This window comes from Podarcis melisellensis, assembly GCF_964234715.1.
Source record: "Podarcis melisellensis genome assembly, chromosome: 11".
Lineage (NCBI taxonomy): Eukaryota > Metazoa > Chordata > Lepidosauria > Squamata > Lacertidae > Podarcis > Podarcis melisellensis.
The window spans coordinates 37,753,404-37,772,806 of NC_138543.1; the positions used below are offsets into that span (position 1 = coordinate 37,753,404).

The 19,403-nt window shown below is 39.9% G+C and overlaps 1 protein-coding gene across 13 annotated transcripts in view; it reads left to right on the forward strand.

Annotated features, from left to right (window-relative positions):
• The window catches only part of ADAMTS6 (ADAM metallopeptidase with thrombospondin type 1 motif 6), a 113,819-nt gene that overhangs the window by 39,405 nt on the left and 55,011 nt on the right, over positions 1-19,403 (forward strand). For 12 of the 13 annotated variants that reach the window (XR_014172918.1, XM_081930280.1, XM_081930287.1 and 9 more), the window contains 3 exons: positions 4,974-5,017; positions 10,503-10,608; positions 16,555-16,701. Coding sequence is in view for 12 of the 13 variants with exons in the window: in XM_081930280.1 (XP_081786406.1) it covers positions 4,974-5,017; positions 10,503-10,608; positions 16,555-16,701 (297 nt within the window). In the remaining variant the exon portion in view is untranslated. The remainder of the gene's footprint in view (positions 1-4,973; positions 5,018-10,502; positions 10,609-16,554; positions 16,702-19,403) is intronic. The other variant, XM_081930288.1, reaches the window with a different exon arrangement.

Sequence of the window (19,403 nt, forward strand, 5' to 3'; positions counted from 1 at the left end):
GGAGTAAGTAAAATGAGGGTGAACATATTAGCATCAGTTTAGTAATTGCCCTAATTGTATTGCATGCTAAAAGAGCATTCTTGTATTTTTGTCCAATCTGCTCCCCTTTTAAAAATATCAATTGACCTTAAAAAAAGATGGTGGCAAGGTGCCTTGAAAGTCTAGGTTCTTGCCAAGAGCTTAGCTATGCTTTCTGCAGTAAGGGACAGCTTACTATCGTGAAGCCTTTGATTGTGAGTCAGCAGCAAATTAGAACCTCAAATAGATAATTAATTATCTTTATGATTTCCCTCAAGCATTATGCAGCAATTACAAACTTCTTTATTGGGCGAAATGGAAATTAATTTGAAGTTACTAATTCATTTATTTTTATTTTGTTCTATAAATCAGTTCCAGACATTTCTTATCTAATGTAGCAGTGAAATTATGACATCTGAGCTTGTTGAATTTGCTATCCCACCTTCAGATCTTAATTTGGATTCCAGTGAGGAAATGTGTTAGTTGCTGTGTGATTTGCAACCCTTTGGAGCAGTACCCTGGTAATCATGTCATAACAACTGACTTGTGCTAATTTTTCCACAACATGATGCATTTGTTCCAATGCTGAAACTGGCTTCTTTTAACACAAGGTTCAATGTAAAGGGCTCTGGGCCTGGGATAGGAAAATGGTTAGATTATCAGATATCAAATCCTAGTATCTCTATTTATTGCTAATTTCAGCTGGAGTAGAATTGCTGTTGTAGCCGTTCAAAAGGGATACAGCAGAGCTTTCCAAACTTTTCATGTTGATGGCACACTTTTTAGACATGCATCATTTCGCAGCCCAGTAGTTCAGTTTTACATCATTTTGCGACACAGTATTTCAGGTTTATTAGCCAACCAGAGGTTAAACTAACTCCTTTCCAGCACTGGGAGGAGCGTGGGAAGCATTCACGTGATTTACCTACACACTGCAGTCAACACACTAACGTGTCGCAACATGCAGTTTGGCAGATTCTGGAATACAGAGATATAATGTACAACGGGAACATAGGCAAATGGAAAATGGGAAAACAAATCTTGGGTATTTTAAATGGGACAATTATCAGTAGTGATATTTTATAGTAATTGTTACATTTAAATGTCCGCTTTGAAGGTTGCTCATAGTTCAGTTGGGATTTCTCTGTTAGTGCTGAATTTTGTAATATTTTTAATATTTTTAATTAATATTGTGCTTCTCTAAGTTGGCTAAAAAGTTATACAAATATTAAAAGTTTCTATATATATATCCTCATTTGTACTTAAACATATTCTCATATTCTGAAGTCTGACCTAGCATAAACATCATTCTGCTTTGCTATATCAGCTGCTTCTAGTGTTTGTTTTAAGTTAAAGCATAACAATGATTAAAGGCTTATGCAGCTCTTACACATCTCCAGTGGTGCAGACTTCCAGTGAATAGTTATTTGTGCCAGCAATGCACTTTGCAGACTGCAGTGAGTACTCTTCAGAAAAGCATTTTTAGTATAAATTCCCACATCCATACAGCTAATAACATGGAATTGTTACCACTCAAAACTGAGATAGTGACTGTGAATAAACACATGTGGGCAACCCATGGCAGCCAAGCTGCATGTGGCTCTCAGCTGCATGTGTAGCCTGCCAAGTCCTGAGGAAACCCACCATTTTTCTCCACTTCCCAGCTGATCAGCCATCAACTGGGAGATGGTGAAAAGATTTTTGTTTCCATGTTGCTAAGCCTGGAAACAAAGTCTGGACCAAACCCTCCATATTTTAAATCCCTATGAGAGTCATGCTGCTGGTTTGAACTTCAGATACACTGTCTTGAAGATGCATGGCCAACTTTCATTGTGAAATCTCACTCTTCAAGGGAAATACAGCATTATTCTCTATTTTGCATCTTTGCTTCTCCCTTTTGACATCAAGTGTAGGGGTCGAACTCATATTTGACCAGAATAGTCTCTGAGCTGCAAACTTTCATTCTGATTTCTCAGATTTTAAGCAAGAGTTTTTGCATCTTTCCCTTCCTACTACTGGTTCAGAAGTTGGGATTGGTCTGAACTTCAAAAACAGAACTTTGTAATATAAAATTGTATTACGATTTCTGAGTGATAAGAAAATTAGAAAACCCTGGTAAGATCAGTCTAAAATACATCATGGTGACCAACCAGATATCTGTGGGATGTCTGCAAGCAGGAGTACAACAGCACTCCTTCCATTTTTGTCTCACAGCAACTAGTATCCAGAATCATACTACCTCCAACAGGAGAGGTAGATTGATAGATTTACCCTCCATGAATTTGTCTAATTTGCTGTGGATTTTGCTCCCGTGAGGAGTAGTAATGGCCAGCAACTTGGATAGTTTTAAAAAACAATCCAGTTTAATGACAATCTCTACATCTTGTGAGATCACATTTGATTAGTTCTCCGGCCAAACAGCTGCAGCTCTTGCTGCGATGGAGGGGGCTATTTGCATAGCCAGCATCTCAATCTGCAGAGTTCTACCCAACTTCAGGAAAACCAAATGTGACAAAGAGATAGATGTTCTATTATATTTATTCATTTTTATTTATTTATTATTATTACATTCATATCTTGCCTTTCTTTAATGGTGGAACTCAAGATGGAACAAATAGTTTCCAGGTGGTGGCTCATGCAGGCATTGACTGAATGCCAATCTGTTTAGCTTCAGCAAGGTGGTGACATCATGTGCCTTCAGACCATACCCTGGGTCTTATACTATGTGGGAGTAATATGACTAGTATATACAACAACAGAGTAGTAGACTTTCTGTTAAAAAAATTGTCATACATGCTTTCAGTGGATTACTGCACTGACAACGAAGTATTTTTTCTTTTTGTATAATCCACACTAATTTATTCCACCAAGTAAAATGGTGAAAGGAAATATTGTAGAGGTAGAAGTTTGTTTTGTTTATGGCAACTTGTAAAAGACATGTCAAACAAATAACAGGAAAGCTATTCCTATTGAGAAACGTGACATGTGCACTATCCTTTTTCTTCCTTTTTTGGTGTTCAAGGATGAAACTAAATGAATTGTTTACTTTTAGTTTAAGGCAAAATGCTTCTTTGGTATACCAGATTCTGTAAAACTAAGCAGATGTTGTGGCACAAGAAATCAAGAGTTTCAAGTCTTGTATAAAGTTTTGTTGTTCTTAAACATGCATGTTAAATCTTATACCCAGACTTTGAAAAAATGATGAGCTTGTAGTATTTAATCCCCCAGAACATCAGCTTTATACAGCAACTTTAAAACTATCAATGGATTATTGGCATTTCTACTTAATGCCTTAAATACTGGAGGTGTTTAGCCTTATCCAAACATCCTTCCTAATAGGATCAATCCACGACATTTGATATCTGAGGCAAAAGGGGCACCCGCTGCTGAAGCTACTGCTACTGACACTGTCCCCTGCTGCTCCCTGCCAGAGCAGCTCCTCCGAAGCCGCCTGCTGAAGCTACCCACCAACACCAAGAGGCTGGAGAGGAGCAGGCAGCAGTGGCGGAAGAAGAGGTCCACTCTTTAGGGCCACACCTGCCATTTCCCCAACTATCCCTCAGCCTGCAGCCTGAGGTGACTCCCTCACAGTGCCTCAAGGGTGGGCCAGTCCTGCCTTTGAGAGCTGGTAGAAACATGGATTTCCATTGTAAGCAGGCTTTCCCATCCAGCAGCACTGGGGCATTCTTCATTAGTCAGACTGTATTTTGGGAATTCATTGATTCCCAGAATGGAAGTCTGTGAAGCCAGCCAATGCCTCTACGTAGCTCCATCCTTATTTCAGACTTCATTATATGTCAGTATATCACAATGTTTAGCTGGTGATATATCATGATGTTGAAAAACAGGTATCACCTAGCCCTAGTTCATACCCATTCCAGGGTATGAGAGGTCATGGTAATAACTTCCCATGTTTTTCGGTTTCTAAAATATATTCCTAGAAACATTAAGAGATGCATCTCCTTTCCTTTTTTTTAAAAGCTTTCTTCAGATAGAGGACATATGTATCTGTGTCTGTGCATAGGAAGCTACTTTATACTGAGTCAGATCATTGGTCCATCTAGCTCAGTACTGTCTACTGAATGCAGAGTTTCAGGTGTGGATTTTCTGTTGGAGATTGAACCTGGGACATTTGTGTGCTAAGCGTGTGCTCCATCACTGAGCTCTGGTTCCTTCCCGATGTTAGTCTTAATTATGCTTCTCCAAGTGTAAACAGTCACCTTTAGGAGATTTCATGCTGACAATAGTAAGAAACCCATAGAAGCTGATGCTCAAAATGAATGATTGAAATGAATGGTAGGAATTTTCATTGTGAATTTTGAATCATTGTTTGAATTTCCAGAATAGGATGGTAACATAACATTTGTGTCTTTCCTTTTTTCTTTTCCCCTTTCCCTTAAAGAAAAATTTTAGGGAAGAGGGTTAAAAATAGGAGATTGTTTAATAATGTATCGTTTATTTTACGTATCACTTAGTTCACTAACATTTTGGTTTCAGGAAACATCAAGAAAGCAGGGAAGAGACAAAACATTAGGATCAAAACATTACTGTTCAGTATCCTAAAATATGCAGTGTCCTTAGGAAGAAAATATTTCAATAGGATTAGAAAAATGCTTTGTTAGTTTCTTGTTGAAATAGTGATGCTCTGCAGATGTAGTGCTGCAACTTCATAACAGAGTGGCAGGCTGTTTTATAAGGCCAGAGATTACAAAGGTCCACTTTAACCTTTTTTTCCTTCCTGGCAGGTGTCCCACTGGCCTGAGGCCAGAGGCTGTGAGCATACTGCAGCCTGTGGTTTACACCAGAACGCAGAGCCGACACTCCAGCTGGCTGCTCATAATTACAGTGATTGCAGTCTGACAACTGGAGTTACACTACAGAAATGTGATAAATATAAAAAATGTATTAACCAGGTTGAACGTTTTATAAATATATCTACTCTCCCCTCTTTACAGATACGATATCTGCACATATAAAAACAAGCCTTGTGGAACACTGGGTAAGGTTGCAAAAATGTAACCTAAATGGGTATTTATTTTCTTCAATGTTTTGGTTTTTGTTACCTATTCGTTTGACATCATTTCTTGAGATGATTTCCTCACATTTCATGTTTATGTAGAAAATGATTCTGAAAATATATTTTGCTTGCAAGAAGCAGTAATGTTAAAAAAAAAGAATAGTTATTTTGGACAGCTGTGCCACTTTAAAAACCTAGAAGGTAATCAAAGCAACAATTAAAAGGGGGGGTAAGGGAAGCTCACATTGCTTTCTTCCTCATAAAGATTGCTCTGATAGATTTCACAAATACAAAGAGAAGAAAAGAAACACACAGAAAAACCAGAAATGTTAATGGTAAAAATGTGCTTAAGAAAGCATGCAGTTAACTGATTATCCTGTCTGGTGCAAAAGCCTGAATTTACCACATATCCGTCTCTGAATTCTTTGCCATAATGGTGGTTGTGTTGTGAATTTGATGCTGTTTTCTGTGTTTTTAAAACTGTTACAGTGCTCTTAATCCATGAAGTATATTGGAAAAGGAAAAAGTCTGCCATTTCTTTAAAATTTTGCTCAGTATTTAATGATAACTGTAGGATTTTGAGCAGGCAACTATTTTTTAATGATCGTGCAAGAATTTTGCCATCCCTCCTCCTGTTTTTACAGTAAGCATTTATCCTCTACAGAAAACATTTAGTGTTTTCAATTTCTGTCATTTCTAGTTTTAAAATCCACAACATGGCAGATTGAGCAATCCCATAGCTGCAATCCACTGGCATTTCAGTAGATTTCCATGAGTGTACATTTTGTATCACTGGCAACAGAATGACATATGGAATGGGTGGATCACAATGCCACATGGTTAATGCATCTGGAGCTTAGACTTGCACCCCTAGTCACTCCCTGAAATTACATTTCTGTTCATCAGGCATTCTTGTTTCAGCACAAAGTGAAAATGGGTATCTAAGGAAGAGATAAGAGAATCTGCTGCTGGGTAGATATTTTGTTTTTTTTTTAATCCCCATGTCCTTGCACAGGGAGGCATGAAAGGAGCTATGTGTATTCAGTTGCCTTCATGGAGTGTGTCTACAGCTGTTTTGTAGCTTCAGGAAATATTTTTTCTGCTTCACATCTGTCTAGCACCTGGTGCAGATACTTAAACCAGGTGCTGTGCTCTGATTTTGAACTCTGTTGTCTTCTCAGACCTAAAAGCTTTGTCCAGAATTTAAAATTAATAGCTTGGTCCTGTAGCCTGCCTTAAGACATTCTTAAGTGTGTTTTAAGAATAAATCCCTCCTGGTGCATAGGTAAAATGAATCCCCTAAGGGTCTGTCTATGTATAGTGAGCTGCAGAAGCTCCATGTTGCCACTGCATCCTTAACCTTTCAAGCACCAACAGGTTCTGAGTAACCGTCAGTTTTACATACCCAACTTTTTTAGCCCAGGTCAATTGGAGTATGTAGGAGCCATGATACAGGCAAGGGGAACCACATGGTGAGGACTACCATGATTATGATGCAGGTACCAGGGAGACATGGGACGCGGGTGGCGCTGTGGGTTAAATCACAGAGCCTAGGACTTGCCGATCAGAAGGTCGACCGTTCGAATCCCCATGGTGGGATGAGCTCCCGTTGCTCGGTCCCTGCTCCTGCCAACCTAGCAATTCGAAAGCATGTCAAAGTTCAAGTGGATAAATAGATACCGCTCTGGCGGGGAGGTAAACGCCGTTTCCGTGCGCTGCTCTGGTTCGCCAGAAGCGGCTTAGTCATGCTGGCCACATGACCTGGAAGTTGTACGCCGGCTCCCTCGGCTAATAAAGCGAGATGAGTGCCGCAACCCCAGAGTTGGTCATGACTGGACCTAATGGTCAGGGGTCCCTTTACCTTTACCAGGGAGACGGAGGAGTAAGCATTAGGACCTTTTGCAAGCTTCATTCTCAGTAGGAGTGCAGGTCATCTTCTGTGTCACACTGTGGTCGGTCAGATGCAATGTTAAATGGGTGTTACATTGTTCATCTCAATAACTTGATGTTGGAAAGGTGGGGGTTTGCCCATGACTTGATGCTGTTCAGCCTGATGCCAGAGAACAGACTGCTTCCTTCTAGAACGGAATCACAACCATGGCAAGCATAGATTTTGCCTGGCTCTGGTGGCTAGGAGTGCCCTTTTCAGCTCTGGCTGCTACTGCATCCATAGGACAGAGATTACCTGACCACAGTACTCTATACTCTTTCAACTTCCAAATTTGATTACTGCAATGTGCTTTACATGGGGTTGACCTTGTAGATGACTTGGAAACTTCAATTCGCTGGGGGCTCTTTTTAGAGCCCATATAACCCTTGTTTTAAAACAGATGCACTGGTTGCCAGTTCATTTCCAGACCCACTTGAAAGTGCTCATCTTAGTGTTCAAAACCGTAAATGACTCAGGCTCCAAATATCTGAAAGATCACCTCCTTCCCTACCGACTCAGGTCCTAGAATCAGCAGAAGGGACTCTATTGGTACTTCCTTTACCCTCAGAGGCTCACAAAGTGGTGATGTTGGCCTGGGAGAGGACATTCTCTGAAACAGTCCCTAAGTTGTGGAGCTCCTTCCCTCCGTTCCTTCATTATAGTTTTTTGCACAAGACAGGATAAGGTAATTCGAAGCTTATGCTTCTACTTTTAAACTAACTAGATTTCCCTGTTAGATCCAGATTTGGGGGACAGTTTGATCCTGGCTTGCTTGAGGCAGCTTGATCCAGGGAAGTTCTTGGAAAAGGACATATTTGGATAGAATGCACAAGGACATGTAATGCTAAGGGGGAGGAGGAGCATAAAATATTGAGAAAAAAGTGTTGATGGAAGTTGGAGGGAGAGGGATAGCTGAGGAAAAAACACTGAAGGAGACCTCAGAAAAGAAAAAGGAGAGAAGTAAGTTAATAGCTGTAAGATTTCAGAAGGGTGGAAAATGGACACAAAGCAACAGACTGAAGGACATGTTCCTCTAGTAATAATTAACTAACCATGTGCCACATAAATAATAGTAGTTTGGGGTGGGTCATATGTGGGTTTTGTTTTGTTTCGCAATTATTAATTAATTTGTTGACAGTTTTTAATTTGTAAAATAACTATCAGCCATATTCATTAGGAATATTTTCCAATGTTCATCCATTGATAATAACTGAGTGCATTACTTTCAATCATTCTAAAAATGTCAAAGATACTACTTTGGTATTCAGAGTTGAAAAGTCAAACAATTCTATTTGGTTACAATGAAAGTACAATTTAGGTGTATTCTAACTTTGTCTTTTAATAGACTGGAAAGAACGTGATTGTAACCTTCACCTAGCAGAAATTACAGTTGGTCAAGTAATTTCCACCTTCCTTACCAGAGCTTGTTTCGTTTGTTTTCATTCTGTTCCAGTCTGTTGTAAGAGATAAGTGTCAGTAGCAGTTATGTAGATTAAAAACTTATTCAAATATCAAGACTGTCTTCCTCATTTCTTACCCATATCCCCCTTGACTTCAACTACTGAGTGCCAGTTTAAATGATATGAACATATAATGTTCCTTAAATACTCCAAACTTAGATCTCGGTGAATTTGAAAACTCTCTCTGTGTGTGGAATCTGTAAGTGGAACAGCCACAGATAATACTGCTGTATATGCTGCTGCTCTATGGACCTCAGACATAGGTTAGGCATATTGAATTTATGAATTGCTTCCCTCAACAAAAAGGCCCAAAGCAATTTACAATAATAATAAAATACAGTAATAAAAATGCACAAACACATTAGAAACACATTCAGAGTAAAAACATACAATCATCGGTGCTGTCCAAATGCCCGGGAAAACAAAAGCATATATGCCTGGAGTTGAAATGATGACAAAGTTGGCGCCAGTCAGGCCTCCCTGGAGAGAACATTCCAGAGATGAGGAGCTACATAGCCATTCTAATCAGTAGAATTCTCAGTTGAATTAAGGGATCACAGAAGGTTAGTGGGGAACAGAGTTTCTATGGGGTAAGACTCATTTCTACACCATGCAGGGCTTTATGGATTGAAATGATTGAACAGAAAAGAGTTCAAAGCTGGTGTAAACCCTGGAATGCTGGTGTTAATCTGGTTCCTTGTAATACATCCCTATCAAGTTAATGTTAATCATAATTTAGGTTACTTTGCTCATAGGATACATTCCCTTCAGTGCTAAAAGTATCCCTTTTTGGTTCTTGTTTTGTAGCAGTATTTTTTCAGGGCACATACCGTATTTTTCGCCCCATAGGACGCACCTAGGTTTTTTGGGGGGGAAATAAATAAAAAAAAATTATTTCCCCCCCAGGCGCGGGGCTGGCGCGGGGGAAGCCCGAGCTTCCCCAGCCCCCAGAACAGCCTGCTATCCGCAAGCCTAGGGAGCCTGGCGCAAAGTTGCGCCGGTCTCCCCAGGCTTGCGGAGAGGTGCGCGAAGCTCGGGCGCGCTCTTCAGTGCGTCCCAGGCTTCGGAATGCAGGCAGCTCCGCGCAGCCATCAGGAGCCCAGCGCGACTTCACGCCGGGCTCCGGAGGGCTGCGCAGAGCTGCGCGGAGCTGGGCGAAGCCCGGGGCTGCAGGCAGCTCCACGCAGCAGCTCTGCGCAGCAGTCCAGGCTTCAGCGAAAGCCTGCATTCGACCCATAGGACGCACACACATTTCCCCTTCATTTTTGGAGGGGGAAAAGTGCGTCCTGTAGGGCGAAAAATACGGTAATCCCCTAGAAGAGTATGTTAATGTTTTTTCCAGATAATAGTCCTCAGGGAGGAATACCTTTAAGGCTGCAGCAGGTCAATTCCTCCGTAGTGTTAACAAATTAATCCTGCACTAGTGCACATCCCAAGTAGTATTGAAGAACATTTGTAATATTTGTACATACTGTGTTCCATTTTAAAACGTTTTAGAAGCAGATGTATGTGGTGAGAACTTAATTTCAGAAAACTGATAAGCAGAAGTTTTTATAGTTTAGTAAATACAGCTAACGTTTCTTTCTCTGCAGTTGGTGCATTGAGTTTTTTGTTTTCATAAAAATTCCTAAAAATATACCACTCGGGGGTTTTGTAGCTAAAAATGTTTCTCGTATGTTTTATGAACCCACTAAACTTAAACAGATCTCTTTAGAAAAATAATGTGGACACATTTTGCTTTCTGCAACCTCAAGAATGTTAAAATAGAAATGCTTGCTTGAATTCCCTCTCCTGGCTCATATTACTAGGTGGTCCCAAGTTACCAGAAGTAAAATTTATAAATCTAACCCCTAGTCTAGACATTTTCCAGCAGTGACTGCAGTTCAAAAAATATTAATGTCTAGCCGGCAAAGTGAAATTCCCCCCAGTGATTTTGCAATGACTAGAAAGTTAACCTTTTGCCAACTGCTGCTTCAATGCATGGAGGTTATTAAAAAGAATCCAGGCATTTATAACTAGGGCTTTTAAGATTGAAACACCTTGGCATGACCCTTTGTGTCTCCTTTTGTTTGTTCAGGCTTGGCCTCTGTTGCTGGAATGTGTGAGCCTGAAAGGAGCTGTAGCATTAATGAAGATATTGGCTTAGGTTCTGCTTTTACCATTGCACATGAAATTGGTCACAAGTGAGTACATTTTTAAATCTTTATAAATCTTAATTTAATGACCTTTATCTGTGACTTTATTCTCTCATCTGTTCTGCTTGCTATGTACATAAAATTATCCTAATGATTCACTTTATTTTACTTTTTGTCTTTCACTAACAATATGACCTTAAAAGATTTATTGCTTCAGCACATAAATACTTGAGATATGCCAGTTGGCTATTGCAATGCTGTCTATGAGGACTGCTCTGGAATATGGTGTGGAGGGTGCAACTGGTGCAGAATGTGGCAACCAGAATGATGTCTGGTATGGTTCAAAGGACTTTTGAGTAGATATGGGTGGGATTACACTATGTAGGCTATATCTGGCCAGTTCATACTCAAGAGTAGGCACACTGAAGTCAATGGAAGTTTTAAATATCCTCCCCATGTACTCAGAGGAGGAAGCATGCAAATCTGAGGCTCTTGCCTTCTGATTCTCATTTATTATTATATATATGAATTCAACCTCCATATTTTATTTGTTGGAAGCTTATTCTTGGAGTAAGTCCTAGTAAACAAAAGTCATTTTATCTACCTACCTAGTATTAGCTAGTATCTGGCTCATTTGGGCTGCTTCCACATGAGTAGCTCTTAGTGCTGCCGAATCATTGCTCTTCTGCTATAAGCCAAAAGCAGAATTGGAATCAACTTTCCACACTATTGGTAGTATACTGCTTCTGCTATGTTAAGGTTACCAGATTTTTTTCAATGAATCCGGGGACACTTTTCAACTTCCTACTAAATAGATGGATTTTGTCAGGGGACTGATTTGTAAATCTGGGGACTGCCCCCCGGGAAATGAGGACGTCTGGTAACATTATGCTGTGTTCCATCCACATCAGGGGTGTGTCATAGGTGCTCTGGGTGGGGCCATTTGAAGCTCAGCACTCATGCATTATTTAACCTTGTTGGTGGGCTGTTTAATTATTTTGTTTTTGAAATAAATATTTTAATTGGCTTCTCCAACTTTTAATTGGCTTTTCCAACTGTATTTTTAAAATGAAAGAGGTACAACAGTATCTATGCTACAGCACCGTAATGCTATAATGCTCATCTCTTTTTTAAAAAAAAAATAATAATTATGATGGTCTAAGTGCTCTTAAACAGTTATATGCAGAGGCACATAATTGTGGCAGTAACCATGGTCTTGAGGATTTTGTGCCTTTGTGTGTTAGTAACAAGACCTTGAACATAGCCTGGTAGCTAATCAGCAGCGTATTCAGTTCCCTCAGCGCAGATGTAATATGTACATGTCCAGATGCTCCATTCAGCAGCATACTGCAGCATACTGCACCAGCTACAACTTCCAAACAGGCCTGAAGGGAAGTCCCACATAGAACATATTTCAGTAGCCTAGTTGTGAGGTTGCTAATGGATGAATCATAGTGTCTAAGATGTCATTGTCCGGGCAGGGTTGTAGTTGATATACCAACCTACTTTGTTAATAGGTGCTGTTTGCCAAGGAAGTTACCTAGGTTCCAGTAACAAAGAATGGTCCAAACTGTGTACTTATTCCTTTAGAGGGAGTGGAACCTTGTCCAGAATTGGTAAATTCACCAATTTCCAGACTGTAAACTACTCGCCCACAGAGTCTTATCAGCATTCAGCGTCATTTTGTGATTCAACCCACCACTGCATCCAGGCGGCAGTTCAGAACAGATACAGTCTCTTCTGATGCACATGTAACAGAGAAATTGAACTGAATGTCAGTATGTTGACGACCCCATTCCCCAAATCTAATGAATGATTTCATATACAACATTGAGGAGAAAATTGTGTCCTCCAGCACCCCACAGCAGAACTGCTAGGGGGCAGACACATAACATCCCAACACTATATTTGAACCCAGCCATGTAAGTAGGAATGGAATCACAGTAACACAGTGCAACCAATTTGCAACTCATGCAAAGAGTCCAGGAAAATACCAGGAAAACCAACAGTATTGAAAGTCACTGAGAAATCAAGAAAGAGGAATAGAGTTGCACTCCATCTGTCCCGTGCTCAAAGGAAGGTGCCCATCAGGGTGACCAAAGCTAATTCTGTTCAAAACTCAGACTTGAACCTAGACTGGAAAGGGTCAAGAGCAGTAGTTTCCTCCAACAGTGCTTGCAGCGTGCCGTCACTCTCCCGAGCACCTTACCTCAAAATAAGAGTAATTTGTGATCAGGTAATAGTTGTTGAGTACCTCATGGTCCAAGGAAGTGTGTGGTTTTTTTAAGGAGTGGATACACTACTGCCTCTTCCAAGGCATTAGGTACCATTCCCTCATGCAAAATGGGTCAACTGCTTCCTGGAATGACCCCAGACCCCGATAACTTGAATAAGCTATTGTGAGCAGGAGTAGAGAGAGCATATTGTGGGCTGAACCACCACAGGCACCTTGTGTACATCCTCAGACCTCAACTGCAACTGATTTCTACAAGATCAGGGAAGATCCTTTGTCACATACTTCACCTTTCTTTGGAATAATGGCAGCATTCACCTCAGCACTGAGGCAAGTAATTTTATCCTCAAAGTGCCTGGCAAACTTATCATAGCAGGCCTCTATAGTTCCAAAACTCAATTCCCTGGAACAGATGTCAGCTCTCACAACATGGAACAGCTCTGTTAACCAGCTACTCCAAGATGCACCATCTTCACTGGCACATAGTAGTCATAACTATGCACTTTAGGAAATATCGTGTCAGTTTCACATTGAGTCTAACACCACTTCCATTTTAGCCCCCGAAAACAGGCATTTTCCATCATTGCTCATGCACTCTAGAATGCCTGTTCCTCTAGCCCTTGTCCAGCTCATTTGATTGCTCAGAGCTCCCTGGAAAACTCAGGAGCAATCTTGTCAACAGTCCTATGCATCTTGCCATTCCATAGCACAACAAAGGCCTTTGACAGGGATTGCCAGCTCTGGCTCCTGGAAATTTCCCCAAAGCATTGAGGAATCCTTCAAGCTCCTTTAAGTCTCTGACCATTCTGAAGTATCCTTCCAACCTTGTAGGGAGAAACTGGCACTGTAAGACCAAACTTAGCAGATGATCTGACCACAACAATAGGGTTTCTTCAACACCCTCCACCCAATATGTAGACCAGCCCTTTCACTCTGAAATGAAGACCAAATCAAGAATATGTCCTGCTCTATGTTTTGGGCCAGTTACAACTTGAGTTAGCCCAGTTATTATCATGGAGGTCATAAATGCCCAAGCTGGCCCAGTCAAGTTAGCCTCAGTATGCTTATTGAAGTTCCTCAGAACCAGTGTCCTCTGATTCTCAAACACTGCACTCAATACCACCTCCACCAGCTTGGAAAGATATGCTTTGGGGCAGCAGCCCCAATCTGTCCCACTGGCCCAGTGTAAGGTATAGCCCACCCAACAATGGTGAAGTTTCCTAGTGAGTGAGATGGAAATTATATTTCCAGTGACAATGGGTTGTCTGGGGGCTGGCTGGCTTATTTATTTACCTACCTCCTTAAGTTTTTCTAAGTTTGTAAACCTTGTAATTCCCTCAAGCATGCTGAGCACCATTTTCACTTCATATCTGTTGTTGTTTTATTAGCATGTATTTCATATAGTAGTTTGTGTTGCCAACTATTTCTCTCATAATGAGTAACATTACTTTTTCTGCTGCAGACAAACAGAAGGTTGGCATCTGCACATTCTGTTGGATGGTTGTGTTTTCCCCTTTTTGTTGCTTCTCAACTTTCTCTACTTCTTTATTGAATAAGTTAAGAATTCTGATAGTGTTTATGGACAGTAGGTGTGTACTGCTTAAGTAAATATATACATTTTTAAAGCCTTCACCTTTAATATAGTTCAGTACTGATGATTTTATTAATGACGGGGTTGGTTCATGCTGGACTGATTTTTTTAAAAAAGTATCTTGGATGGGGAATATCTGATAAATTAGAGGAATTTAGTAGCTCCTGGTGCTGTGGGTAAAACCTCAGCACCTAGGACTTGCCGATCGTCAGGTCGGCGGTTCGAATCCCCACAGCGGGGTGTGCTCCCGTTGCTCGGTCCCAGCGCCTGCCAACCTAGCAGTTCGAAAGCACCCCCAGGTGCAAGTAGATAAATAGGGACCGCTTACTAGCAGGAAGGTAAACGGCGTTTCCGTGTGCTGTGCTGGCTCGCCAGATGCAGCTTGTCACGCTGGCCACGTGACCCGGAAGTGTCTGCGGACAACGCTGGCCCCCGGCCTCTTAAGTGAGATGGGCGCACAACCCTAGAGTCGGACACGAATGGCCCGTACGGGCAGGGGTACCTTTACCTTTTACACAGGAGGAAATAGATTTTTTGGATCAGTTGGTCACTTTCTGAACATGAGTGAAATCTCTTACTGCAGAATAAATGAGGGAATACTTTCATTAGGACCATTTAACATTCACATTGTAGTTTGATCATCAGTTGCATCCCTGCCAAAAAAGGTATTACCTCAGCTGTTCTGTGATTCTTTTCATTTGAACCAATACAACATATTTAATGTTTCCCTAAAGTAGATGGTTCTGTCATATACACTTTTACCAAATCCTTCCACATATGGTTCCTCTCAGTCTGCCCTTCCAGTTTTCCTGCCTGACATTTATACTTTAACTTTGCCAGCCATATAAATGAGCAAGTCATCTAATGAGCATTTTATCCTTGCGATTCTGCGGTTTTGTGGTACTGATTCCCTCCCCTAAAAAAAAAAAACACCATGAGAAGGAAGAATCTCAAATAAAACTTGAAGCTCAAGTTTATCTTAATTAAAGATATATATTCTTTAATATTTTTTCTGAGGGAAAATGTATTCTAAGTGTTAAAACCCAGTTGTTGTGCTGAACTCAGTGACAGGGCAGATGCTAGCAGGGCCAGTAAAGAATATGAAAGACACACGAAGAGCACAGGAAGCTAAGGTGGTCCATAGAAGAAAAACCTTAAACCTATAATTCACTAATACCCTTATTGGGACCAACCAAAATGTCTCAAATAGTGAGCAAGATTTAGAGTTCTTCAAAACTAGATGTGGTCTAGATGTTAACTAAAACAAGAGCTGGGGAAAGGGAGAAAAAGTAGGTGTGATGTTAAAGCCATCAAGTTGTCTGCTGCAGAAGTCTTGAGATAGAAATATTTGGCTATTTTCTTGCTGACTTAACAGCCACTTTACCACGGACAGCCAGCATCAGATTTCAGGGAGTCCTTAGCATGGTGCCACAAATAAAGCCCTAACATCCCCCCTGCAATGCAGCCACAACTGTGCAGTATTTTTCTGTTGCTGCCACCACAGCAGTAACACAATTCATTGACTTTCAATATCAAATCCTAATCCTTATGGTGGCATATAAATATTAAAATTATTATTATTCACAATGATCAAATGCCATGTTTAAGAGGTTTAATAGTTAGAATGAGATATAAAGGATTAGAAGTAGAAATTCCTCTATTGCTTAAACTGTTGTGGCCCTGCTGAATGGAACTGAAACCACTGTAGTGGTTTGTAAAGTTCACACTGAGAGTTTATATATCTAATATGTCATTCTGAATTACTATCTGAGTTAATAACATGGAAGCTTCTTAATGTTTTCCTTTTATTAATCATGGTGACTACTAGTGACAATTTTATATTGCTTGAATCTTATTGGGTGTACCCACATTTTGAGGCTACTAAATGTAGCAAAATACTTAGAATGAACCAAAGTAAAGTAATTAGAAGTCCTATTATGAAAGAAATATAGCAATAGCAATACTGTGTTATGTTTGTGTAAGGCCTCTAACCTAAACATCTATGCCAGCCATTTTTAGACAACATATATAGCCCATTGTTTAATTCCTGTTCACTGAGTATATTAAGTATATATAAGTATATTAAGTATGTGAAAATATTATGTTAAAGTTCTGTTCCATATAAAAATAATGGACTCTTCCCCCTTCCTCTTCCTATTCTTTTGGACAGTTTTGGTATGAACCATGATGGAATTGGAAATTCTTGTGGGACCAAAGGTCATGAAGCCGCAAAACTTATGGCAGCTCACATTACAGCAAACACCAACCCCTTCTCATGGTCAGCCTGCAGCAGGGATTATATCACCAGTTTTTTAGAGTAAGTAGTCTCTGAAGAGAGATAATAAGATTCTTGAAAAACTTCACACTCCACCATACCCTGCTGAGGTGAATGTACAACAATAAAGAAAATATTTACCCATGAGACCTAATCCATAAATGTTGGCTAATAGCAGTGAGTTTACCATTTACTGCTGTATATCTCTTCCAACAAAGAGATGGTTATCATTGTCATATTTGACAGTGCTGATTAGGGAGAAGAAATGGGAACAAAGGGGAAAGAAGGAGTGCCTTGATACAGTGGTCCAGCTTCACCCAAGTTATTGACTCAGTCAAAGCCAACAGTGCTGCCATCTAACAGCACAATCCCAACCATGTTTTCTTCCAAGTAAGTCTTATTGAATCCAGTGGAACTTACTCCACAAAAAGGTGTTTCAGGGTGAGGCATTGGCTGCTAGGTTCAAAGCACCAGGGATTCCCCAAGGGGTTTGTTCCTTGGGCCCCTTAGCTATTCCAACCTGACATGGCAAAAATATAAAAGTACCCACTCTACCCCAGAGCTCCCAGCGTAGAGGAGAATTTGCTACTCTGCATTTCCCTGGCCCCTTGTTAGATAATAATTAGAATACAACACTATTGATACAATCCTAATGACTGTTTGCAAACGTGGTGTAATAATGATGTAGGAGATTGGTGTCTACTCAAATTTTATATTAATTTACAAATAAATACTGGAATTGACTAATTAGTCTCATAGTTTATAAGATCTTTTAGAGGCTTGTTACATCTATCACTATACCAAATAATATTGACAGATGTAATATATTCTATGAATAGTCAGATAAAATGTAACTTCTCATAGCTCCTAATTTTATTTTTAATTACAATTTGTATAGTACTTTTAATCTGTGAAATATTTTAACAATTTTTATTGTGCTAATACTTGTGGTAACCCTATGAAGTTGATCCCTGGCAGAGAGGCAGCAATTTCTCTAAGATGACATAATGAGTTCATGTTAGAGGTGGGGCTTGAGCCCATCTTTTTCAAGCCACCTCTGTTGCAGAAATTGGAGCACCATGTGTACACCTCAACTTGGAGGCACTGGCAATCACAAATGATGGTTCCAAACCACTAGCTGGCTTAGCTGCAAATCTAGTAGTGGACCTAGATGTTTCCCAAGTGAATATGGTAGGGACATCTCATAAATGAGCCAGCCTTCAGTTATCTAATCACTGTTTTCATGTATGTGTTCCTCTGTGTTGATCTAGGATGCAGATGTGTTTGATTAATTTGCAAGTATTTTTTGGCTATTTTTGCAAAAAAAAAAATAGTTACTCTAGATCAGGATTGGCTTAACCTGTGGCCCACCAGATGTTTGAAGACTGAAAGGCCCATCTTCCCTGGCCATAGGTCATGCTGATGGGTGTTGGATTCTGACAACATCTGGAGAGACATAGGTTGGCCACCCCTGGTCTGTATTTACTACTTCCATAACTCCCACTAAAATTATAACCTAGGAAAACACTGGCACTAATGTTAGATTATTTGAATGGCTAATTTTGTTGAGTAGTTTCCATTTATGACTGATTTATTTTGCATATGATATATAGTTTGGAAACTACAGTATGCATATTTGCAGTCATAATGTTGTAAAATGATTATTTGGGGTTTGGTAGCTATTCAGAGCATCCCATAGTTTTGAGCTTTGGCCACTAGATTTTCAAGTACAGGTGCCTGGATAAGGTGTTTCTTTTTGAAATGATGCCTCTTTAGTTTGGGTCTCGATTGAAATGACTAGTTATCTGAGGCAGTAATTGTTAGGTATAAAGACTATTAGATTCTGTTTATATGTATGTTACTCTTTTGGTGTTGACGGCTGACCTTTTTGGCTTAAAATGCTCTGTAAAATTGAAGTCAGTAAAACAACTCCATATTGTCAGAACTAATCATAAACCATAGTTTAGCATTATGTGAACAAGCCAGAATGAGCATTGGTCATGTAGACACCTCCCCTCTAATAATACATGTGTAAATGCAAGCTTAAAAAGCATCTGTTCTGTTTTGTGCATACTGTTGACTATACAGAAACTAGTAAATATAATTATAGCTCAGCCTTTGCATGTCTATTCAAAAGTAAGTCCTAATGTGTTCAGTGGAGCTTTCTCCCCCTCTCAGCATGTTTATATTTATAACCTTATTAAGTGCAACGTATAATTTCAAAGGAAGTCTTATTTTTCTTTTAAATGCATTCAAGCAGATCTGTGACTCCAATTATTCTATTAATTCATTCTAAGTTTAGTTATCTTGTGAGCATTCAGGCTATCTATTTCCCCTCTAATTAGCACTATATATTATGAAGAGCTAATATTGAATGCTCTAAATACATCCTAAATCCCATTTATGGAAAAAGCCTAGGATTTAAGCCAACCTAGCCTCAAGTTCTGAACAAAAGCCCAAGTACATCATAATGTTAAGAATGAACTTTGGAATGCAAATCCAAAGACATTTGGGTTCAAATCTGAAAACTGCTGTCAACTCACTTGTGCAATCTATTCCCACCAGAGTTCACCTGTAAAAATAAAATAAAAAATGTTCTAAGGCTGAAAGAATAAAAATGATTGGGCTGTATCCGACACTGAATTTCCACTGACTCGATGGATTTCAGTGTGCACAACAGAACATCTTCCTTTCCTGTCCCTTCTGCCCCTCAGGAGCAGGTTTTGGGGAGGGGGTGCGAGGGA